General features: G+C 45.4%; 1 protein-coding gene across 5 annotated transcripts in view; it reads left to right on the top strand.

The window, feature by feature from the left end:
• The window catches only part of Cfdp1 (craniofacial development protein 1), an 87,656-nt gene that overhangs the window by 57,634 nt on the left and 3,868 nt on the right, over window positions 1-26,154 (top strand). For 4 of the 5 annotated variants that reach the window (NM_001368338.1, NM_011801.2, NM_001368336.1 and 1 more), the window contains one exon: window positions 17,295-17,453. The exons of the other annotated variant lie outside the window; for it this stretch is intronic. In NM_001368338.1, coding sequence (NP_001355267.1) covers window positions 17,295-17,453 — 159 coding nt within the window. The remainder of the gene's footprint in view (window positions 1-17,294; window positions 17,454-26,154) is intronic. 5 annotated transcript variants of the gene reach the window in all.

Here is a 26,154-nt window from a genome sequence, read left to right as displayed (position 1 = left end):
GGGAAGGAATGCAGGACATTGTGAATGAGCAAATGAACTCATTGAGAAGTGACATGCACAGATGCCGTGAAAACAGCTTCATTTGGGAACTTTGATGCTGTGGAGAGAATTGCAGATCTGTAAGTGTGATATTTAGTAAGATCTAGCAGGGTGCTGAGTACTGCAGCAGGAGAGGAGAAAAGGACAGCCTCACATTAGGCAGATGATGAAGACACATGGGGCTGCCTCCCTAATTGTCCTCTTTTGGTGGATGTTAAATTGAACTCATATATGCCTGGCATAGGATATACCATTGAGCCACACTGCAACTGTTTTTCCCCCAAAAGGGGGCATTAAGGTTAATCAAAATTGGCTATCAATGATTTTTTTTTAAAAAGTTTGTTTTAATATAGGTAGGGTCTTACTATGTAGTCCTGGCTGTCTGGAATTCTATAAACAGGCCAGGCTAACCTTATAGATAACCATCTGTCTCTGCATTTTGGGTACTAGAATTGAAAGTCTGTGCCACAAACTCTACACACACTCCAGTGTGCGTGCGTGTGTGTGAGTGAGTGTGAGCATATGCTATGCATGGGTAGGCTAGAAGGCATAGTATCTTCTGGAGCTGAAGTTATAGGCAAGGTAAGGCTGAGTCCCTGAACTTGGTTACTGAGAAGAACAGCAAATATTCTTGAGAGTGGAGCCATCTCTCCAGCTCCCACTGAATTGTTTTTAAATCGAAATCATATAGTTGTATAGTTTGAAAAGCCAAAATATACCATACCAAGTCGCCTGACCAAAACCTGGCTTCTAATTCCTAGAGGCAGCCACTTAATTAAGACTTGTTATTTCTGCTGTGTGTGTTCTTCCATATTTTAAAATAATGTGCTTCTGTAGTTCTGTTTCTTGTTTTAGAAGTTTTACACATTCTCTGTTATTTTTCTCTAGTTTTTAAGAAGCTCCAACTTGGCTGGATGTAGCTCACTGGGTAGAACGCATGTTTAGCATGCAGAAGGCCCTGGATTCCATGGTCAAGGTAGATGAAGTAAGCAGCTGCTTGCCCCTCCAGTTTGAGACAAGGAGGTTAGATATTCTTGCACTGGCTTCCTCCCTCAGCACCTTTTTTCATAATAGTCATTGTGTGAGTGTTGCTCAGTACCTAAAAGGGTATGGACTGTGTTTCTTTTCATAAATAATGTACACTTTATTATTTGGTTGGTTTTCTGTGTTTCAGTTTTTTCCATATTCCATCAAAGCTTACAGACTACCTGAAGACAAGTTTCTACTAATTTCTACTGTCTTGTCGATACTTACGATAGTCTTATATTCTCCTACATTAGATATTTTAGGTTTTTATGATGGAGTATCAAAGTCAAGTCCTCACAGATGCTAGACAGGTATTCTGATGGAGCCATAATCCTAGCCCCTAGCTTCTGTAATCTGTCCGTCTTTCTCCAGCCCTTCCTTGTTCCCTCTCGAGTCTTTCCTCCTCGATTCTGAGGTCTTTGTTCTGTCAGCCTGCCTTCTGTGCAGCTTTGTCTAGGCCTGCCTTTTCCCCTTTTGTGGAGCAGGGACCTTTCCTACTCCCCTGCCTGTAGCTTCCTCCCTTTTGGTTTGTTTCCCGGTTGTGGTAGACCTCATCCTTCTAGTGTCCTCCTGAGGCCCAGGCACGTGAGAGATAAAGTGTGCTGAGTGACTGCTCCTTTCCCAGCACTGTTGCAGCCCTGCCGGTGAGAAGCACTTCCCTCCTTCCCTCCTTCCTTCCTTCCCTCCTTCCTCCCTTCCCTCCTTCCTCCCTTCCCTCCTTCCTCCCTTCCCTCCTTCCTTCCTTCCCTCCCTCCCTCCTTCCTTCCCTTGAGCGTGGAGGGAGGACTGCTCTGCTAGCCTCCAGTCTTCTGGCTTCCAGGGCTGCCCTTAGAGTGGAGGGCAAGTCAGAATTCCGGGGCTCTTTGACTATGACCTCACATCACCCCTCCTCCTCTGAAAGTTTCTGTTTGTCCTCTGTTTGTTTCTGAGACAAGGTTTTGCTGTGTAGCTTGCCTAGCCTCTAAGTCATGATCATTCTCCATGTTCGGTCTACCAAGGACTAGGATCACAGATCTGAGCCACCATGCCTGGCTCTTAGGAAGTATTTCAGTCTTCTTTTTATCCTGAGACACTTACTGGGCACCAGGAACCCCACCAGTGAAAAACAGCAGTTTCTTTTTGCACCTCTTCCTAGCTAGTGTCATTACCTTTCTTGTTCTGCTGTGCACACAGCTCAAGTCCCCAGGGAATAGGAAGCTAGTGTCTGCAGGAGTCTCTCACTTCAATATGGCCGGGCATAGCTGCAAGGAATGCTCGCTTTTCTGCATGAAAACTTAAGTGATTCTTTCTGGCAGATTCTGACAAATATACAATTGTCTAAGGATTGAGTTAGCTCATTGCTCCGATTATATCCATCAAGTTATATATAACTTTGAAAATAGCCCTGCTTCTCAAAGGCTGGAAGATACAATGTTAGGGACAGAATGCTTATCTAGTGTAATATTGCTAGCAACACATTCTTGTACACATGCCCACATACAACACTCACCCCATAACACACATACACAGGCCCTAGTGCCCCTCCAAAAAACAAGTAGTTCAGCTGTGTTGTCAAAGTGAAAAAGGCCTGCTACAATAAGGAAATCCTCAGTTGGTTTTATGATTGTTATTACAGAGTTCCATTTTCACATAAAATGAATCTACATTTCTTTCACTTTCTGTAAATTCTGTCTTAGAAGAAGGAAAAAGATTCATGGCCTTCCTTTCTACTCTTCCTCTTTAGTTATTGTCACTTATGGGACTGTAACGAAGCATCTAGGATTAGAGTTTATGAAGAGATGGTAAAGCATTCTGCAGACCTCCAGGTGGCACAGGCCAACTACAGTAGATTCCAAGCTGCTGACAACTGTGCAAGAATGTCTGCCATACATTATAATAAACAAATGGGTTTCCTCTGCATATTCGAAGTCCACAGCTGCCCTGGAAATGGCTAAGGATGGACAATTGCTAAGGCCCTAACCAATGCAGTTTTTCTTAAATGCATTTCACTTATGAGAGTTTATGCAGATGTACAAATTTGACATTATTTCCCAAGGTTCTTACATTCTCTTAACAAATATTTATTGAGTGCATAGCAGAACTGGGACGTGTGCCAAGTGTTTAGGTCACATCTGAACAGAACTCATTGGGGACTAGCACATTAGTGCACCATTTGTCTCTAGTGCCTAACAGTATAGATTCCATCCTCAGCAATGAGTTGGGCAAGGAGAAATTGGTTCAGCCCTTGTGGAATTTCCAGTCCTAGAGGGAGATAAAAAGTATGCAGTAAATATATACTGAATAAGTAAATATGTACTGCATAAGTATAAGTAAGTTGTAGGCTTTGCGGTAACGTGCTTAATGTGTGGAGAGATTAGAAAATGAGAAATGGTGGATCCGGAGCCTGGAGCATGAGGATGAAAGCCAAGCGCTAACTAGCGTGGTCAATGTTCTCTCCGTGAAGTGATTTGAACAAAGACTTTAGTGGAGGTTAGGAAGCTAGCCAAAAGGATGCCTAAGAGGAGAGGAGCCTGGGTTGAAGGAGTGGCTTGAGACCTGGCCCATGTGGGCTGGCACCTGAAGTAGAAGTCGAGGAAACAAAAGACAGGGTTTTAGCTAAGATGTGGAAGGTTTCTAGTAGAGCTTGTCTTGGAGACTGCAGTGGGCAGTTGGGTGTGTGATACTAAGTTAGGGAGAATAGTTCAGAATGACACCACTTCCAAGGCTCTCATGACACACAAATAATAGAACTTATGCCTTGGAAGTGATGTCATCCATTGAGTTAGGGGAAAATGTCCAAAAGTTGACTGTCAGAAACTACCAAAGATCTTCAAAGAAACTAAAATTAACAATCAGACCAAGTCCACATAGAAAGCCATTCTTGGAGATTGGGGGCTGTTACACAATAGATGGACTTTTCTTGGTTTAAAATTCAAGATTTTCTCACAGGTTAAATATACTTTGCTGTCAGAGATGACTTACCTCCAAACAGCAGAGCAGGCAACTCTTAGATATTAAGTCCACTAATGTTCCTAGCAGTAACAGTTTCAATCTGGGGACTGGAAAGACGCTTTATCACTTAAATATACTTTCTGCTCTTCCAGGGAAGCAGGGTTTGGTTCCTAGCATCCACATCAGGCTCACAATTGCCTATGACTCCAGTTCCATGGGATCCAACACTCCTTTTAGAGCCCCTCAAGACCTACACAAAATGTGTACAAATGCGGGGCTGGTGAGATGGCTCAGTGGGTAAGAGCACCCGACTGCTCTTCCAAAGGTCCGAAGTTCAAATCCCAGCAACCACATGGTGGCTTACAACCATCCGTAATGAGATCTGACTCCCTCTTCTGGAGTATCTGAGGATAGCTACAGTGTACTTACATGTAATAAATAAATCTTTAAAAAAAAAATGTGTACAAATGCACAAACATATACATAAAAATAAATATTTGAAAAGTTTCAAATTTGTGTGTGTGGATTTTAGAGTGCAGTTTTTGAGGACACACGGAGACACCTGGAGTAGTGTACTGAGCGTTGTGATGCAACCAGTTCTCAGCCACCTCAGATGTGTTGACCTTGGTCCTTCTGCTGCCTCTAGCACATTTCTTCTTGCCCTTCTAATGAGACTGCTGCTGCTTCTCCACAGCCTGCCTTCCTTGTCTCTTCCATCCCTGACTTGCTCAGCTGCACTTCCTGTGCTCAGTTTTTTAAGAAAGCGACTGCTTGTTTGCATATTTGCCTCTATGACTGAGTTAAAGGAGAAGAACTCTGTCCAGGGTTTGGCTCAGCTACGGCATCCCATAGATAAGGGTTTATCAGTGTTGTATCTCTGGGTTAATTGTCATCCTTCAATGTAGTTATTATTACTCTCATTTTACTATTTGGTTACTAGAGATTCAAAAAAGTTAACTTATCCAGAGTACAAATAAATGTATAGTAATTACGGGATAGAGTAAACAATTCTCTTCCTTAGCTTCGAAGCCATAGTAACAAGTGTTTTAAGTATAGATCCAAGGTAGTACTGATAACACCTAGAACTACACAAATAGTCCTCAGGTATTGTGCCATCCTATCCATGCTCACCATGAGAACTTTTGTGGTGATGACATTGCATTCTAAAATTTGATTATGATAATATATTAAAAACCATTGTGTGTAGGCCTGTGTACCAGAGACTTTCCACGGAGATCTCTGTCCAGGCCTGGTGCGAGAGTTCGGCAAAGTGGGGCGAGTGTGAGCAGGAAGTCGTTTTCACTGCCATGCCATCCCAGTTACCCCATGCCACCCTGCACTGAGTCAGGTTGGGTTGGGCTGGGCCAACAAGAGGCAAACTAGCAGGTGAGGAGTGTGGTGGCAGTGGTTCAGGAGAGCAGAGCTCTCCCCAAGTGTGACAGCTCTTAGGACAGGAGCTCTCAGACGATAGAGTCGTTCTTGCACACCTTTAATCTGGGTATGATTCTTCTTTTTTTTTTTTTTTTTTTTGATATGATTCTTTTTCTGTTGTTTTTTTTTTTTTTTTTTTTTTTTTTTGAAACAGGGTTTCTCTGTGTAGCCCTAGCTGTCTGGAACTCACTCTGTAGACCAAGCTGGCCTCCAACTCAGAAATCCTCCTGCCTCTGCCTCCCAAGAGCTGGGATTAAAGGCAGCACTGTCTCAGACCCCTCCCCACTCCCACTCCACCCCACCCAAAAAAAGCATTGTACTGACCACGGTGGTGCACTCCTTTAATCCCAGTACTTGGAAGGCAGACAGATCTCTGAGTTCGAGGACAACTGGGGCTACGTAGGTACACCACATCTTGAACCTCTCTCCCATCTACTCTCCCAAAAAAATCACATTGAATTGTATGCCCTAAGTGGGTGGACTCTAAAGTATTCTCTGAGAATAAGAATGGCTGGAGGCTGGGGAGATGGCTCAGTGGTTAAGAGCACTGACTGTTCTTCCAGAGGTCCTGCGTTCAAATCCCAGCAACCACATGGTGGCTCACAACCACCTGTAGTGGGATCTGATGCATCTGAACTCTGCAACAGTGTACTCACATATATAAAATAAATACATCTTAAAAAAAACAAAACAAAAGGAATTGGCTGGTCATCAGATTTCCTGCCATGGCTTCATAGCATAAGGATAGTAGTTTATATTTGGATGCTTGCCATCATTTTTATTCCCGGGAGAACTTTGTTCAGAGTTATCGAAGCTACGTTTGGGTTGGGTTCTGGTTTTCATGAGTGCCCATGTTTAGCTGTGTCATTCAGATCACTGTGTCAGTGGCCATGCTCAGGCTTTTTCCTGTCTGGACTGTGAGAACATCCATCGATGGCGCTCGCCCAGGTGATCCTCGCGGAGTTACTACCCAGCCTCATGGTGCCAGGGAAAGCAGGTAGCACAGAACCACTGGCCCCCAGGAAAGGGAAGCAGCCATAGTCACCTTCTAGGTGCACTGAAGCTTTGTAGTGAGAAGCCATGAGAGCCCCACTCACTAAGGGGGTATGATGCCACGTTCCCAGAGCAGGTGACAGGTTCATGGGGACAACTGGAAAACTGAATGCTCTGTTCTCCTTTTTGCTTTTTTGTTTGTTTGCAAGACAGGGTTTCTCTGTGTAGCCCTGGCTGTCCTGGAGCTTGCTCTGTAGACCAGACTGGCCTTGAACTCAGAGATCCACAAGGCATGTGCTGCCACTGCAGGGCTAATCACACTTGAATTTTTATAGCAGCCTCTTAGTTGACTTAGTTGTCTGGTGGGTCTGCTAGCTTTGTTTCAAGACCTGCCAGCCAGTGACAGCCTGTGATTGTCAACACCTTTGGAGATGACCATGAATACTAAAGCAGATGCCCTGAGGTGTCTAGATGCAAATGGAACCATCATTCAGGGCATAGGATTTGTAACAGAGCCTCAGAGAACCATCTAATTTGTATAAGAGAAAGCTGCTTTAACATCTAATGATTGGTCAGAGGCTGTGTTTAATCATTTTCTCTTGCTTTAAAGATGGGAATTTGGGGGAGGGGGTCACTGATGCAATGAGTAAACTATCTTCCATTCATTAAAGAAGCAATGTTGTGGTTTACAGATGGCCTGACTGTAGCTATCATCTATGAAAACCGTTCCTGCATCCGACAAAGGGGAAGGGAGAGAAAAAGGGCAGTGAGGGAGAGGAAGAGTTTTCTCCGCCAGAACCAAATTCCATGAGATTATTTCTTTGTTTCAAATCCTTTGCATTTCCTTAGCTGAGTGCCTTGGAATCCCAACTACCTTCCTGGAGTCACTTGCATAATAGATCTTTGCTTCTCGGGGATCCCTTAAATTCAGGATTAGCAGGGATGGCATGACAAAGCAAAAGCTGTTGATGGAACTTTTGGCTTTCTGAGGAGACCTGGGAGCTGCCCTGGGAGGTAGAAGGATAGGTTGAGGTGAACTACATTACAGTTTTCAACTAGGTTTTAGCAGGATTGTGGCTTCTCAAATATATTCACTACTCTAGTAGCAATGAGTAAGCAAGGCATGTTGTAGGTGCTGGCAAAAGGGATTTCAGAGTTGGGCCCCCATAGGAGGAGGGCCAGGCACTTCCTCGTCTAATAAAAGGACTGTGTGGTAGTAGTTCACACCTTAAATCCAAGCCCTCTGGATGCAGAACCGGGTGATTTCTGTGAGCTCAAGAGCAACCTGGCCTACAGAGCAAGTTCCAGGACAGTCAAGGCTACACAGAGAAGCCCTGTCTCCAAAAAAAAAAGAAAGAAAGAAAAGAAAAGGAAGGAAGGAAGAAAAAGAAAGGAAGGAAGGAAGGAAGGAAGGAAGGAAGGAAGGAAGAAAAAAAGAGAGAGGGGGAGGGTAAGGGGGGGTTGGGGGAGTCTAGCAAAGATTTGGGGAAATGTCTGCAAAGTGTATTTGAGTTAGGTCATATGTGTTTCATGCAGTGCCATGCGGTTAGTGTGCCTCCTGTTCCTAATAAGGGGCAGGCTGGCCTGTTTTAAATGAGGTGTCTGTGGTATGGAACTGAAGGGATTGTTTCCGCACTGAGGGAGACCACCTCGTGTCCTGACATTTAAACATGACCTCAGCCTTAGAGATGCCTATGAATTTTAAATTTATCTTATGTTGACATCTAGGTTTTTCATGTTTTTTTCTGAGGATACTACAGTTTAGGCTGCCTCAAGCTGGCTGCCTTTATAGATGGGTAAAGCTGCTCCTCGCTCACCTCAGCATCCTAAGCCCTGAACTGTGGGCGCACACCACTAAGCCTCTCTTTTAAAATATTGGCCAGGGGTTGGTTGTTCAGTGTTCTGTTTGCTTTGAGACAGGTCTCATGTATCCCATGCTGAGCTCAGACTCTGTAGCTGAAGATAACCTTGAACTTCTGGTCTTTCTGCATCCACTTCCCGAGTGCTAAGATTATAGGCATGAGCCGGCCAGCATGCTTGGCTTACTTGATACTGGAAGTTAAACCCAGGGCTTTCTGCATTCTAGGCAAGTGCTGTATCAGTTGAGCTGTATCTTCAGCCTCCTCGGGGTTAGTTTGTTGTAAGGAGACAGAGTTGGGGGAGGAAGGGATGCTGAAAGTTGTGGAAAAAGCAGAGCACCGGAGCTTAGGAAGTATGCCGAGTCCTCAGTAAGCAGACAGGCAAACAACCCACCATTGAGACACATAGGTCTTCTGTTGTACCTCTCACCCTGGCTAGTTTAGAGAGGTGGGTTCAGCCATGTGGTCCTAACAGGAATAATGATTGTGTGAGTCTATAGCTCTGTCCCTCAGACCAGCACATGCCTGACCTTCATGGGCTTGGCAGGGTCACAGCAGAAAGCTAGGCACTGTTCTCCTTGAGAGATCATTGCCTTTTAAACGCCAGAGTCTGGGCTGCCTGGGCTCCTTAGCTTTGTTGCTCGGATCGGCTGGCAGCCCATATGGAATCAGTATCTGGAAAATGAGCTGTGTCTCCCTCCACTGAGCTCCCAGGGCTGTGCAGAAAGCAAAATGTCATCATGGTCTTTCTTAGAAGCTGCCTTTAATAATTTGTTTAAAATTCCATCTCAGAAGTGAAACTGGTGTCTGTTGTGTTGGTCGGCAAGTCATTGTCCAGTTTAATGTGATAATACAAATGAGGGCAGCGGTGGTGTGCACCTCAGGGACAACCCCCCCCCCCCATGCATAATCCTCTTCCCATTAAACTGAATGTCTCCTCTGAAAGACCTCACTGCGTCTCTCCTTTCTTACTGCCAGGCAACAGCGGCATGCCTTTCCCTGTTACCAGGAGGCATCCGTACCCCTCCCCACCCCAATGACTCCAGGGAGGCAGCTGCTGGAGCAGAGTCTGGAATGGCAGTGGGATTACCTTTTCCTGGGAATGAGTAAAGCTGCATTGGAATGGGACTGGGCAGGGGAAACTTAGGAACTGTCCTAGATGTCTGAGAGTCAGAGGCTCTGCCTTCCCTCCAGCTTCACGTCATTCACCCCTCGCCTCTCATGCCAGAGCTTATTACCCTGGAGGTCGTCAGTGTGTTTATCCTAATAGGACCCGTTACTATTCATTGTACCACTCCTGCATTTAGACATGGCTGGGCATTACAAAACGAGGTACTAGAAGAAATAAGCAACCAGGACTTTCTGGGCTTCTGAGAACATTAATCCTCAATAGAGGGAGGAAGTGTAACTCCAGCCATCCCTGACCATAGGAGCCATACTTAGCATCTTCAGCCTGTTCTGACCTTACAGCGTGCACTAGAGGTGCGGCAGCATAGCAGCCTTACAGTAGCACGCTTGGCACAAATGTTTAACCTCCATCTGTCCCCGAGAGACAGATAAACCCAGTGAGCCTACAGTCTATGAGACAGCCAGAGAACTCTTAAAAATTCATAGTGACACCAAGGCCAGGAGGCAGAAGACTGTTGGAGATGGGAATTTGAAAGGAGATTAAGACACCTCCAAATGTGCTGTGCTGCAAAGCTTATAACCAGGGACTTAGCCTTGTTAGAGCTTATATCAGCATTACGTTTCTTCAGAGTAAATGAGGTGTTGAGTTTATGTAGGCATGCCTTAGGTGCAAACTGACGTATTGAGAGGTGCCGTGGTGTAATGATTATTACTTTAAAATAGCTCCATACTATCCCCCCAAAATAAATATATGCTAAAAAAAAAAAAGCATACTTGGCAAAATGTTAATTAGCAAATCTAAGTGAGGCTTATTCAGATGGCAGTGCTGTGTCTCACGCTTTGACATTTTCAAACCAGAAAGTTTTATAGTATTTCCCATGACCTTTCTAAATTATCTTCTTCTTTTTATAAAAACAAGCAGTGGTATGGAGGTGGAGGGCAGCAACCAAAACTGCCAGCTGACACTGGTTCCTGTTTCTTCCTTCTAAGAACTAGCCAAGCCCAGCCCACCTTAGAATCTAAGATTGAGGTCAGGGAACTAGGATAGAGACTGGTGCCCATTTCTTCATTAAGTACCATTATAAACGGTGTGCCAGAAAGCCTTTGTTTCTTTGGTTGGCTGGCTGGCTGATTGGTTGGCTTATTTTGGGACAGGATCTTACTATGTAGCCTTAGATAGACCAGAACTCACTAGTAGACCAGGCTACCCTTGAACTCATAGAGACCTGCCTGCTTCTACCTTCTAAGTGCTGGAATTAACGACATGTGCCACCATGCCTGGCCTAAACGCCTTCTGATTGGCCACATGATAATTCAGTTTTAAGAGACTTTTGTGAATCTGAGTAACATTTGTATTTTAAAAAGTTTCTTTTGTTTCCTTTTATTTTTCCCTGAATGATGAGAAATGGATTGGGCACATAAGTTCAGTGTGTAGAGAAAAGGTTACATTGTCCAGAATAGCTTTACTGAAGGAGACTGTCCCATGGAGAGTAGAGCTAGCTGGCTTCTGGCAGCTTCTCAGGCTTTGCGTCTGGCCGCACAGTTTTAGAACCAGAATCTGGAAAATGAGCCATGTCTTCCAACAGCTCCCACAGAACACTCCAGGGGAAATTCCATTATCCCAGAAAGGAATCCTGCACCCTTTGCTCTATTAGTCAGCTTTTATCGCTGTGGCATACCTGAGAGAAATAGCCCCAAGGAGGAAAGGTTTATTAGCTAAAAAATTGTTTTACGTTTATATGTTTTGTGTGTGTGCTCAGGGGTGATAGATGTGTTCTTTCTTTACACCGTCTAGTTTCTCTTGCTTTATCTCTTGCTGGCCCTTTCCTTAGTTAACTTTGGTGTTTTGTGTTTCCCATCCTGGTTTCAGAAGTTCAGCCTGTGGTTAGCTTACTTTCAGATATGTGACACTGACACGCTTAGGTTTCTATTGCTGTGAGAAAACACTATGACCAAAAACAGCTAGGGGAGGAAAGGGTTTATTTCCTTCATACTTCTACTACACAGTTTGTCATCCAAGGAAGTCAAGGGAGGAAGTTAGGACAGGAACCTGGAGGCGGAAACTGGGGCAGAAGCTGTACTACTCAGTGTCTGGCTCCTGCTTTCTTATACCATCCAGGACCACCAGCCTAGGGGTGACACTTCCCACAGTGAGCAGGGCCCTCCCACATCAACCATCAGTCAAGGCAATGTACCACAGGCTTGCCCACACAACAGTCTGGTGTAGACATTTCTTAGTAGAGGCTCCCTCTTCTAAAATGACTCTAACTTGTGTCAGGTTGACATCTTAGCCAGCACTGGCAGAAAGGCACAGTGAGACAGGCTGCTCACCTCAGTAGCCAAAAGCAGAGAGAAAAGAAAAGGAAGGGTCCAGGGACAAAAATGCATCTTGAAAAGACACGCCTGTCGCTAGATGTGGTGGCACACCTCCGTAAGCCCCGCACACAAGAGGCTGAGCAGGAGGAACATGAATTTGAGTCCAGGCTGAGCAACATAGCAAGTCTGATCAGGTGGGTTTTTTTTTTTATTCTTTTTTGTTTGTTTGTTTTTTCGAGACAGGGTTTCTCTTTATAGCTCTGGCTGTCCTGGAGCTCACTTTGTAGACCAGGCTGGCCTCGAACTCAGAAATCCGCCTGCCTCTGCCTCTCTGTTGGGATTAAAGGCGGGCACCACCACGCCCGGCTCTGATCAGGTTTTTAAAGTAAGTGAAGAGTATGCCTCCAGTGATCCTCTTCCTCTGACTGGGCTCCATTTCCTAGTAGCTCTTTCAGCTATGAATAGATTGACCCATTATCAGGTTAGTGATCCACTTACCTGCCAACAGCACGAATCTGGAAACCAAGTCTTTTTAGTACTTGAGCCTTTGGGGGAGGGGCTGTCGAGAGGGGCAGTTCATATAATAGCAGCCATTGACTGTCAGCTCTCTAGCCCTTTCCATTCCCCTCTATCATGGAAATTCTTAACCTAACAATATTTTTAGTCTGCATGGACTTGCATTTCATGTAAATGGAGTCATGTAACCTGCAGTCTCGTAGACTTGTCTTTCATTTAGTGTAGTACAACACGGTTCATCCATGTTGAAGCATGCATTTAAGGATTCCCTCCTTCCTTTTTTGCTTCCTTTTCTCCTTCCTGTCCCATACTTAGTATATTCCAAGCTAGCTTGGAACTCATCCTGTAGGAGATGACCTGACCATCTGAGTACTGCTAGGATCATAGGTGTGGGCCACAGTTCTCAGTCTCTTTAGTTATTTGACTTGAATGCATCTCATTCAAGTTAGGGTTTGGTTAGGGGCAAATTCAACAACTCAGCTTTGAAGCTACAACCCACACCTGCTTTATACATTTCAAGCATCTGCATGCAAACAGAAACACTAGCTTAGTTCGAATCTTGATCTTCGAAGAACCAAGTCGTCCTCTGTCATAAACTTGCTCAGAAGTGGAAATAGCAGGAAGGTGAAGTGCCATGCCTTACAATTCACGCTCTTGCTGGGAAGTGATGTCCATTTGCCTTTTGCTTTTTGCTTCCCCCCCCCCCCCCCCACTGCCTACCCTGAAAAGAGACTCACTGTGTAGCCCAGGCTGGCTGTCTTCTGCCTTGGTTACTCAGTGCCAAACACAGGAGCATTCCATCTCCTGGCTTATCCTTCTGTGTTAAATATGTGACACAGGCATGACAGGCGCTGTGTGTACCAAGAAAGAAGCAGAAAGGGGGTCCAGTCTGCTAACACTTGGTCAAACTGAGACTCCCTCTAAAAGCTCTAAACTAGGCAAGTTAGTAAGCACAAATAATAGATCACTCTTTGTGTAGATGCAGACCCACCGAGTTGGTTGGTCTCAGAAGGGAAGATCAGCTGAAGACTCCTCTGCACTGAGGAGAGAGGCATTAGCTGTCTCCTGGAGTGTGGTGACAATCCAGCAGGCCACACATACTGGTATCACTTGAGAACACCCAGGTCCAGGTAAATGTCCCCAAATTAACGGCCTGGTTACAGCAGAATCCAGGAGACTGTGTGGCTAAAGAAAGCACTTTTGCTGCTTTGGGGAAGGTGATTCATGTCACTGGCTGTAATCAGATGGCTCTTCCTAGGGGGAGCTCTTTATTCCAAATGATCCCCAGTCAGCTACAATGACATTGTTCTCTTTGGTATTGCCAGCTGAGAGTCCACAGCAGGACAGAGCAGACCTCCCCACTTAGCCCATGGAAAGGGGCTCATAGCATTGTTTTCTGAAGAGACGGGAGTTCAGGGCTTTTGCTATCAAAATAATCACATATTTTAAAAATCTGAAGCCAGCCTGGACTACAGTGCAAGACCCTGCCCCAGGGAGAAAACCAATCTGAAATCAGACCACACCGACAAACGCCTTCCCTCTTGGGTTATCACCAGGGCAGGCAGTCCATCTGTGGACCACGGGGCTAGTGTGCAGCCAAGAAGCTGCAGATGCATGCCAGCTTCCTTCTCACCGTCTGCTGAGGGGAGCCACGCTTTTCCTGGTGTTCTGTCAGCTTCAGTAATGCAGAGGCCTCTGGGGGTCTGAACCCATGAGGTTCTTTAGGGCTTCCTCCGGACTTTTCTGCTTTCCAGTGTCAGTGGTGAGAGAGGTGCGAGTGGTGAGGGAGACTTGTGACACTGGCTCAGGTCCTCTACGTGAGTGCTCAGCTCTGATGCTGGGCTTTGAGGAAATGAGTTACCAGGTGGGTAGTAACATCAGCCAGGGATTGGGTCGTACTTTTCACTCTTACAGACTTCAGCTAAATCTAAGAAAACCCAAAGGACCAGCAGCCCCAAGCCCTCAATGGGAAATTCCCAGCTTGAGCTTTCTTCACCTTCGTACAAGGTGCCAGACCTGTGCATGGCCCTGGGAATAGTTCGTGTGTGTCCCTCCCTTGTAAACAGATGACAGACACTAAGGAAAACATAAATCTCTGCCAAAGAACCTAGTTGCAGATGATTTGTGTATTAGTGGTTCTGCCAGTTTTGATATGAGAAGTGGAGACTTGAGCCCAGCTCTGAATGAAGAAAGGTCACTTGTGCTCCCAAACACAACCCTGTCCTTGCTGGTCCAGTTTTGGAATTAATTTCCTAATCTATCATTTCAAGCATGCTATTGAGTCTTTTTGTTGTGAGGGGAAATTGTTTAACTGTGCTGTCAAATCTGGGCCTTGGTCAATTAAAACTCTAACACTCCTTTCACTCTGAGTAAGCCTCCCTGTGGGTGAGACACAGTGAGTAAGATGGCAGGGTGTGGTGGCTCACGCCTTTAATCCTAGCACAGGCAGGTAGTTCATCTCTTGAGCTCCAGGTCAGCTCTGTGTACAAGAGCAAGTTCCAGGCTAGCCAAGGCTACACTCAAATAGCAAAGGGGAAGGCATGGATCCTGTACGCAGTGAGCTCCAGGGCAGGTAGCCACTTCTCCCCAACTGAGCAGTAGTAGAAATTGGAGTGCGCGCAGCTACAGGGTTTGTGTCCCTGTTCTGTGAGGTCCAGCACAGCAGCTGGGGTGTGGAGCACTGGACTTGTCCCGGGCCCACCACTGTGGACTATGGCAGGTTTCTACCTCCCTGAAGTGGAGTTTGATTAATGCAGGTATGAGATAAGGTTAAACAGCCCCTCAGCAATGTCTTCTTTGGGGTCTTTTAGTAAATGGTCACAGTTTGTCTATTTGTTACCCTTTTCGTTAATTTCTTTCTCATAGCCAAAGATCAGGCCTTGTGGCTCTTTTGTGTTCCTACTGGGAGCACAGTGGGGCTGCTGTCTCTGTTGAATGATTGTAATCAGGGGATGAAAAGATGATTCTAAATAACCTTTTCAACCCAAAACCTCTTCTGTTGGTGCCTGGTTATTGAGATTGGTGTTAAAGATTACAGGGAGTGACGGTCTTGTGCCTTCTCACAATCCTACTGATAAGTTCTACCAGTCACTTCGTTAGGAGCCTCCTCTTCAGTTCCTTTCCAGGCTTCTTATAGACAGACAGGTAGCCCAGGGCCTCACAGGCATGCAGCAGCAGACTCTTTCTACAGAGAGCAGTGAGTCAGAGTCCCACTGAGGGCACAGAGCAAAGTAGAACATGGAACGCGTGTATCCTTAACCAGACAGTAGTTACCACTCAGTTGTAGGGAACTTTGTCATGATTACAGAAGGTCAGTACTGCTGCACATAGAGAACCAGGATGATGCATACAGTGCATTTGGCCTAATTTAGAATTATCTTAAGCACAATAAAATTGCTCATAGAAAACTCAAACAGCTTCTCATCTTGGAGATACTCAAGTCCTGCGGTCTCACTTTGTCCTGAGTCTGTATTTTCTGCTGGTTTGACCTTTGTTGTATTTTTTTGTTTAGCCTCCCTGAACTTTGCTTATTTATCCAGCTCAACACAAGGACAGTGATACCTGCCTAGCCATTCAGAATTGATTTTAATAGTAAACGAGCCCAGTGTATCCTAATACACTGGATGTGACCTAGACAGGGACGCTAACATCCTCTGGACCAGTGTCACTAGAATGAGAATGTACCACTCCCACGTCTTATGTCTGGTGTGGGCACTGACCTGTTGGCCTAGGACACAAGTAGCCCACGGTCCATGGTTTCGTGATGGGTTAGAATGATACCAGGTCAGCTCAGAAACATTCCACACTGACCTGAGCAGGCCACCATAGCTACAGCAGGCCAAACTCAAGGCGGATGCACAGAGGCTGAGAAAGCTCTGTGAGAGTCAGAATGGCGTTGCTAGCCTATCTCTGTGAAGCAGAAAGGAACCTCTGGTTTCTTCCAGCGGAGAACTCATTTACTTTCATAAAGCCAAAAGCAGGCTGGCAAGACGACTTGGTGGGCAAAGGCCTTTGGCACCCAACAACAGAAGCCTATAAGTCTGGTGATGCTGCCAGAGAGAGAGAGAGAGAGAAAAGGTAACAAAGTTGTCCCATGGTCTGCACATTCCTGCCCCCAGCCCACAAAAGATAGGGGTTTTGTTTGTATGTTTGTGTGTTTGTATGTTTGTTTAACCCATGTTCTTTCTATGGCTTCTTCTCCTCATGTCACCTTCTTACAAACTCTAGCCGCCTTCTCTTTCCCTTATCTCGTTCGTGTAACATTGACTGGAAACATTTGACCTGCCAAGACTTGACTTTGGCATTTGGAGTTTCTCGCACAGCCCATGGTAGATAGCATCACCAGCACGCAGAGCCCAGGCTGTACAGTCTATGCTTTCGGGATGCTCTCCGCCTCCTGGGAAAAACCAGGCCCCAGCTTACAGGAGTTGAAAGGCAGTTGCCTTTAAAAGTCACAGTGCTGTGACTCCTTGCTCATCTGTACTGGAAACTGTTTCTTACTCTGTGGAAGAGTCCCCTGGGGCTTCAAAGCACAAACGAGGACAGTGATTCACAGTGGCCGGCAGTTAACTGCACCTTGACCCTATGCCGGATGCTGTGTTGGCTGTTTGCATGGACAGTTCCTCGCCATCCATGAGTAAGCATTCAGTGTAGGTTGAGAAATCAAGGCACATGCACTTGAACAGCTAGCCTTGAGTCATTGGGGCAGAGCTGGAATTCGAGCTTGTGCCTGTGTGTGATTTCAGAGCCTTACCTGAAGCCCTCCATTTTCCTCCCTCCCTGCAAGCAGGGACCTGCCACCCAGTACAAGGGGGTCTGAAGGGGTGAGGGCTCCTGTCAGCGGTGCAGCTAAGCAGGCATGGATGTTAGGCAGGAAAGGCGTATTAGGATAATGCCCTGTCTATAGTTGCTACACAGCAAAGAACATACCCTAGGTATAAGCATGGTTTCTGTTGAGACAAATGGCTTCAACCTGGGACCCTCATGTACACATCAACAACAGCACACACGGCCAGTGCAGAAACCAGAGTTCTCATAGTCCCTTTTCTTCCACAGGATAAAAAGAGCAAGTGGTATGAGCAGCCTCTTAGGGAAAATTGGAGCCAAAAAACAGAAGATGAGCACCCTTGAGAAATCCAAACTGGACTGGGAGAGCTTCAAGGAAGAAGAGGGGATTGGTGAAGAACTGGCCATCCATAACCGAGGGAAAGAAGGGTAAGAAGGGGGTCTGTCCTCCGCAGCCTCAGAGCTCTGCAGCGGCTTGTTTCAAACTGTTTAAGCAAATAGGGCTTCCCGTGCTTCAGTTACTGGTGAAGCTCTGCTCTAAGCGGAGGCAGATCCCATCCCTGAGCAGCAGTGTTCCCAGGACGGTTAGTGAATTACAGCTTCAGTGAACTGTAAGTTGCCTGGTTTATTCACAAGACGGGGTCTGGCTCACCGTGATTGGCTTGTTCTAATCTGAATCACTTGGCCGTCAGATAATGTGGTCTAGTTCAAGTGCCAGGACACTGTCACATTATCATGAATGGTGTGGTGCTAGTTTGTTCCATTGTGTTACTGTAGTCCTGTGCGTGGTAGGACTGTTTGCTGCATGCAGCCTGTATGACACATAAGAGGCCATTGCTATACCATTTCCCATCCACTCCAGAATACAGAGGATATTCCATAAGCCAAAAATGATCATTCCTGTTAGTGTTTATTTTGTTTTGTTTTCCCTGTGGGGTTTTTGAGAAAGGATCTCACTCTATAACCTAGTCTAGCCTCACAATCATGGCAATGCTCCTGTCTCAGTCCTCCAAGTACTGGGATCACAGACAAGAGCCACCACATCCAGCTCTCATGCATGGGGCATTCTGTTTGTTTTTTGTTTGCTTTGTTTTGTTTGTTTTTGTTTGCTTTGTTTTGTTTGCTTTGTTTGGGATGAATAGAAGAAAATGGAGCTCATTATGTGCTTAGGGAGTGCAAAAGAAACATAAGCCCGTGGCTTCAAGGCAGCATTTCTCACCCCTGATGTGTGTGGCCCTTCATATGGTCTGGGCCTCTCATCAACCCTGCTCCTCACCAGTAAGATCTTCTCTCTCAGCACAGCAGTTATCTCAGCTCCTTTGCCAGTAAAACTGGGATAATCTTAGCCTTCACTCCAGATGTGCGGATCCTATGATGTAGCGCAGAATGCATGCATTATTTATAGGGATGTAATGTGCATAAAGCACTTTGAAGGACACTCGTCACTCACATAATAAGTATATGCCATTCAGGTTGTTAATTAGCCTAAATTAGCCTTTAATCTCAGCATTTGGGCGGCAGAGGTAGATAGGCCTCTGAGTTTGAGGCCAGCCTGGTACATAGTGAGTTCAGGGTAGCAAGTTGAGACCCTGTCTAAAAAATAAATAAAGATTTAAAAATCTAAATAAACAAACAAGCAAACAGATTGGTGGGTGGGCAAATAAACAAATGCATATCCTAAGTTATAATAAGAACAAGTGGGGGGGCTACTTAGGGCCTGTTTTTCTTTTTCATAGAGTTTCACTATGTAGCCCCAAGCTAGCCCGTACAATCCCCTGCCTCATCCTCCCTAGCACTGAGTGAGATTATAGGCAGGCATGTTATACCCAGCTCTTAGTCTCCTAAGTAAGACCTTAACATTATTTGAAGCAACTTAGGAGCATTTTGTTTTCCGTGTTTTGCTGTTTGGTTGGTTGGTTGATTTGGCTCTTTTACATTTATTTATGGGGGAGGGCGGGCACATGATGGGTTTCAGGCCGTTCCTTACATAGTAGGTCTCAGGGATTGAATTAGGTCATCAAGCTTGGCAGCAAGCATCTTTACACATTGAGCCATTTTGCTGGCCCTGGAAGAATTTATTTCTAAATATGTCTTAATATTATTTAAATCAACCTGGGTGCTATTTAATATGTTTTACTTTTATTATGAGGTTGCTTAACCACTAGATCCAGGTTAGACTATTTAAACTGTTTAATTTTGCACAGGGATTTAAATAGCAGAAGGACCAGAGTGCACTATACTGGCTTGCCTCTCCTGAGAATTGATTATGTGGGTTGAAAACATTCACTGTGTTCAAGCAGATAGAGGTCTGTTAGAGATGAGGGAGTGTTGGTAAAATACAGCGAAAGAGAAAAGAAGATTTAAAACTAAAAGATTTAAAAGACCTACACAGGGCTGGAAAGATGCTTCATAGTTATAGCACTGGCTGGTCTTCTAGAAAACCAGTTAAATTCCCAGGTCCTGCATGGCAGCTTTCAACAGTCTGTAACTTTAGTCTCGGGGGATCTGATGCCCTTTCTGGCCACCTGTGGCACCAGGCACACATGGTGCACAGATAATGGTATGCCCAATTTGCTAGACCCCCAAGAAGACCACCAAGGACTTGGGATTCAATGCAGACACACAAGAGAATTAATTTGTGAGCTCACGCAAGCTTGGACTGCGATCATCCCTGAAACAGCAGGGTAGGAGAGCAGTGGAGAGGTTCGGGCTCAGGGCATCGGGGTTCATAAAGGAAAAAACCTTGGCTTTATGTGATTGGGAAAGTAGGAGAGGGGAGTGAGCCAAACCTCAAGGGGTGTTTCTAAATTAAAAAAAAAAAAAAGAATTACAGAATCAGGTATTGATTTTCTGGCTGATTGATCAGCTACAAGTGCCCCCGGTATAGTGGATTCAATTGGGAACATACATCTTGCGGTTGTTCTTTAAACTGGGACATCCAGGGACCTGAGGGGCTGGAGAACTGGAGGGCCATGATAACCACCAGTTTCCTCTTTCATTCTTCTTTGAACTGGGACTTCCCTGTACCTGGAACTGGAGGGCCATGACAACTGCCAATTTCCTCTTTCAGTATACTTTTTTTTTATTTATTTATTTTTCGAGACAGGGTTTCTCTGTGTAGCCCTGGCTGTCCTGGAACTCACTCTATAGACCAGGCTGGCCTCGAACTCAGAAATCCACCTGCCTCTGCCTCCCAAGTGCTGGGATTAAAGGCGTGTGCCACCATGCCCGGCTCAGTATACTTTTTAAAGATTTATTATATATGTATGTATGTATATATGTATACTGTAGCTGTACAGATGGTTGTGAGCCATCATGTAGTTGCTGGGAATTGAATTCAGGACCTCTGCTCACTCCAACCCTGCTTTCTCCAGCCCAAAGCTTTATTTATTATTATATGTAAGTACACTGTAGCTATCTTCAGATACACGGGAAGAGGGCATCAGATCTCAACCATGTGGTTGCTAGGATTTGAACTCAGAACCTTTGGAAGAGCAGTCAGTGCTCTTAACCACTGATCCATCTCTCCAGCCCCTTTAATATACATTTAAGCAAAACACATAAAATAGTAATAAAAAATTAAAGTTCTCTACTTAGTGAGGTTGTTTCAGAAACTGAGACGGGGTATAGCTCATTTGGTAGAGACTGGCCTGTTTGGCATGAAGCACTTTGGACGTGGAGCAGAAGGATCAGAAGGTCAAGGCCCAGCCTTGATTACTTAGGGAATTCTAGGCTAACCTTGGACCAGCGAGAAAAATAGCGCATAATAGGATGGGTTTAGGGTTTTCGTTTTATTTTTAATTATGTCTATGTGTGCCCTATGGATGTGTACACATGTTTCAGATCCTCTGGAACTGGAATTACAGGCAGTTGTAAGCCACCCAGCGTAGGTAGAAACAGAATTTGGGTCCTCAACAATAGCAATACTGGCTGAGCCATCACTCTAGCACGTAGGATGGTAGATTTAAGACTACATTTATTAGATTATTCACATTTTTATTTAATGTAAATAAACTAAATATTCCAATTAAAAGTCAGAAATTAACGGATTAAATTTTTTTAAATCAAACCGTAATTTGCTGTTTTAAAAAGATTGATGTGAAATGTGGAATGAAGAAATGTTGAACATAAAAAGGTTAGAAAAAAGATGAACTATGCAAGTACTAACCAAAAGAAAACTGATACCCTGACATTCATGTTAGACAAAGTAGATTTTAAACAAGAGTATTACCAGTTATTAAAGAGGCAGTCTCTTCATGTGTTAAACATCTGAGAGGTAGATGGTTAAACTGGAAAGCACCACTTACTGTGATCAGCTCAGCATTCTTAAAGTTAGTCACATCTATAATAATGGTAATGTTCATAATTCAGTTCACTTTTAATTTTATTCCCTGGAGAACTGCAGGTATGTACCAACAATATGAACACCATCCAAAACAAGGAACAACCCAAAGGTCTGTCAGTAGTGTTACAGTTAAATCAAATATCATCTGTCTACACCATGGGCTACTGCCTAGCAATGGGAATGGACGTAGATAAATCCCAGAAACATCAACACATAGAGTAGGAAGCAGGCTGTGACTCTACTTAAATGAAGGTCAAAGCAGGCAAAACCAGTAGATGAGTGTTGAAAAAAGCAGATCACAGAAGAGTGCACAGAAGAGACGTCTATTTATGTTGGAATCAAAAATAGCAACAGCAACAACTAGAGGTTAATGGAGGTACCAAAAAAAGGATGTAAGTAGGACCAGAGCTGCTTCTGTGGTTTAAAGTGCCTGCTGCTCTTCCCGAAGACCGAAGACCGGAGTGTAATTCCTAGCACACACACTGGGCTGCTTATAGCTGCCCACGAGGTCACGCCCAGTCCAACAAGTCTACACCTAATAGTGCCACTCCCTGTGGCCCACCATTCAAACACAGTGAGTCTGTGGGGATCACAGCTATTCAAACCACCACCCCTGTTCCCACCCCACCCCAGTGTAATACACCTTTAATCCTAGCCCTCTCATTCAGATCCTGCCTCTGGGTGCCTGCCTTGAGTTCCTGCCTTGGCTTACTCTGTAATGGACTCCTACTTGTAAAACAAACAAACCTGCTGCTGTGGTTTATCTGCTGGCTGTGGTCAGTGTTGCCTCAGCAACAAAGAACTAATGAGAGGCCCTGGCCCCAGTTTAGTCAACTGTACAGAGGGAGCCTTTCCCTGTGCCTCTTGGGGTATTAGGGGAGTAGAACAAATGGACAAAATGCCTGCCTCCTCCCAGGCCTCTGCTTATAATTCTTTTCTCCCACTTAACTGATCATCCCCAGACTCAGACCCTACTGGAAAACTGGATGCGTTATTCATTTCTGTCTATCCAGCTCTTTGGGAACATTTTCCACAGTGGTGTGCAGGATTGCTTGGAGGTATCCCCAAGTCTCTCAGGTGCCTTTTCACTTCCTGTTCTCTTCTTCCTCCCCAAGCAAACACTGGTTCTGAGACTTACCCACCATTTTCTGCCAGTGACTCAAAAGAAAAGGGCCTTTCCTGCTGATCTCTGTCAGCTTCTCCAGCTGCTTGCTGCAATCCAGCCTTAGAGCCCCTCCCTCTGTAGTGTACCTCCCCTAAGAAAGCTAATCTGGAATAGCTCCACCCCTTAGTCATATCACCACTGTTAGGTTTTATTACTGTGCAGTAAGCCCCCAGAGAAGATACACACCACTGCAGTGTCTAAATGCCCGATGCGCTAGCTAGCAGATGCCCGGCTTTGTCCTGCAGCCTGGCAGTATCAGAAAAGTCCAGCGTAACAGATGAGAATAGGGTTTGTATAGCATTTTTAGTCAGCAGGATGAAGTGCTATCCCAGAGACAGGTTGTTAGCTGAGTTTGTTCAAGTGTTGAGCATGGCTTTCTCCAGCTCTGCTAACTAACCACACAGGTAGCTTTCCAAATAATGCCAAGGCAGAGGCCCCGCATGGAAGAGAGAGAATCAATATATAAAATGCACAGTGATGAGAAACACTGGCTCGGTCTTGGCTGCTGCTCTCTGTCCAGTTAAGCCGAAGGTTACAGAGCTCAGTGATTTGGAAATCAAGTATTTGATCATTTGGACAATGCGAAGGAGGGACTGCTAAATTTTATTCTCTGAAGAATCTATCAGGAGTCTGTCTCCCAGGATCATCGAAGCCTTGCAGTGATATGAGATATGTTGGCTTCAGGGCCAAGCCCAGGCCTGGCAGTTTGCATCTTTCAGTTGCATTCCCAGAGTGGAGAAATCCTGCCTTGTCGGGGCTACCCCAGGATGTGCTGAGTCTTAGCACTTCTGTTACCCACCAAGAGCTGAGGTTGATGGATACTGAGCCGTTTGTGTGGCACCAAATACACGCAGGCGCCAGCACTATAGCACAAGTAACAGTGCCAGCCGTGACACTGGCCAGGCGTGGGTCTCTGACAATAGGTGCTGACATCTTCCCTGATAGTACTCCCTGCTCTTCCTACCCAGTGTCCTGAATCTCGGGGAAGACTGGAAAGAGGGCAGAGCCTCCTGTGTATAACCTGACTCTGAAAAGGAAAACTAGAATACCACCTAGGGTTTTGATGCTATTAGCATATTTTGTTAATGATAATAAAGATTGCTTGCTTTGCCAGGTGTGGTAGCCCATACCTTTAATCCCAGCACTGGGGAGGCAGAGGTAGGCTAATCTTTATGAGTTTGGGACCAACCTAGTCTATATAGGGAGTTCTTAGACAGCCAGAGCTATACAGAGAAAGCTTTTTTTTTTCTTTTGAGAAAAGCCTTTCTTGACTGACAGATGGACAGGGATTAGAGAGATGGTTCAATGGTTAAGAGCACTGGCTGTCCTTAGTTCAATTCCCAGCACCCACATGGTGGCTCACACCCAATGGGATCTGATGCCCTCATCTGTCATGCAGGCATACCTTCAAATAGAGTACTCATATGCATAAACAAGGAAATCTTTTGTTTGGGGGGGGGGGTTGTTTTTGTTTTTGTTTGCTGCTGCTGTTGCTGTTGTTTGTTTGTTGGTTTGGTTTGGTTTTTCAAGACAGGGTTTCTCTGTATAGCCCTGGCTGTCCTGGAACTCACTTTGTAGACCAGGCTGGCCTCAAACTCAGAAATCCACCTGCCTCTGCCTCCCGAGTGCTGGGATTAAAGGCATGTGCCACCACGCCCAGCTAAGTAAATCTTTAAATTGATTAATAAATCAATAAAATAAGAAATCTGCTGCTACTTAAATGGGCCATAAAAGCATAACAGTAGAGGACGCCCACCCCTTCAGCCCTAGGTTTCCTTGTAGGTCAGTCTGATTGAGGGTTGGGCACGGGCCAGAAAGACAGCAAGAACCATAATTCCCATCATGCTTGTCAGCCAGCGGGGCTGTTCTGGAACTGCGGCCTAATTAAAGTTCCTGGAAACTCCCGTGGCCCAGTTGAAGTAGGTGAACCCTCAGGTGGCCTTCAGGCAGCCTTGGGAGCATTTCCAGGCTTGGTCTCTATTCCAAATCTCCTGTCTGAGGCCTTGCAGGAAGTGGGTGTGATTACATTGATGAGAAGCAAGAACCCGAACCCAAAGCCGCTCATGTGGCTGTCGCTCCCGTGGCTGTCTTCTAAGGCACTTCTCAGTTTCATTGCATCCACGGAAGAGCATTTACATTTTTATTTCTGCTTTATAGAAAAGAAAGAAAAACCACAATAAGTTCAAAAATTAACACCTCTCCCAAAGCACCGAGAGTAGATATCAAAGTCAGCCTCGCCCTCAGCGCCTTGTCGGCTTCTGTGCTTCAGCAAGTCCATGGCCAACGAAAGGTTTGTCTCTGGTTCACCTCTTGGATATAGAGCAAGCTGTCACAGGATCCTCTTAGCAGCTGCCAGTGGCTGTCTTGATCTTCAGTGGACTTCCTGAGAACTGAGTTGCATCTGTGATTGTAACTTGTTGCTGCCGCCCCCTTAGCATCTATTCTGGACTTTGCTCTTGGTAGACTCCAGGTCCTGTGGACACACACAAGCCCTTATCCATACATGGTAAACATCTCAATGTAAGGATCTCTTCTTCTCTGACCTGGTCTCCTAGCAGATAGCCTGAGAGCTCTGTCCTCAAACACCCACGTGTGATACTTACACAGCACTGCCAGTCCTGTGGGTCCAGATCCAGGGTAGGGAGTCAGTGCAGACCTCAGTTCATTTTCTAAGCAGCCATGCCTGACGGCCTCAGGCTGCCACATTGTGTTGTTTGTGTGTCCACACCTCCTCACCCAGGTCCCCATTCTGTGCCTTTATCTGAAGGAGCATATACAGTATCTGCCCCCACTCTCTGCGAGGGAATCTGAATTTCAGATCTAACTGGGTCTCCTTTATTTTCACTGACTAAATATAACAACTTTGACCCAAGAGACTTGTGTCAAACCTAAGCACAGCATTATTGTGTGTTCCTGCTATTCTGGCCTTGTTGACAGTTTTGACACCACAGCCTAATTCCTGATCCAGACCAGATGGTAGTTACTAGTTTCAGACGGCACACATCCCAACTTGGGCCATCTGCTGTCCTCGGGACCCTGATGGAAGCTGGCTGCCTAAAATCATAGTGACAGTCTTAGCTGCCACTTCATTGGATCATGCTCCATACTAAGCATTGTTGATACACTATTTCATTTACTCCTCATAGCAGCCCTTCAGTCAGGAGGGTTAGGCTTTCTGGGTTTGGGTGCTTTGTGCTGTTTTCCTAAGGCAGTATTTTGGGATCTGGGGATATGGTTGGTATAAAGTTTGCCTAGTATGTACAAAAGTCCCAGCATCACATGAGACAGGCACGGGGGGGGGGGGGGGGTGCTGGCGAGATGGCTCAGTGGGTAAGAGCACTGACTTGCTCTTCTGAAGGTCATGAGTTCAAATCCCAGCAACCACCTGGTGGCTCACAACCACCCATAATGAGATTTGATGCCCTCTTCTGGTGCATCTGAAGTCAGCTACATTGTACTTATATATAATAATAAATACATCTTTAAAAAAAAAAAAGACAGGCACAGGGGTTCATACACATAATCTTAGCCACTACGAAGGTAAAGACAGAAGCTTGTGGCCTGAAGCATATGCAACCCTGTCTCCAGAAATAAAAAGTAAAAATGTAGGAGTGGTCTCT

This window comes from Mus musculus, chromosome 8, assembly GCF_000001635.26.
Source record: "Mus musculus strain C57BL/6J chromosome 8, GRCm38.p6 C57BL/6J".
Classification (NCBI taxonomy): domain Eukaryota; kingdom Metazoa; phylum Chordata; class Mammalia; order Rodentia; family Muridae; genus Mus; species Mus musculus.
This window is presented reverse-complemented; position numbering and strand designations above follow the sequence as displayed.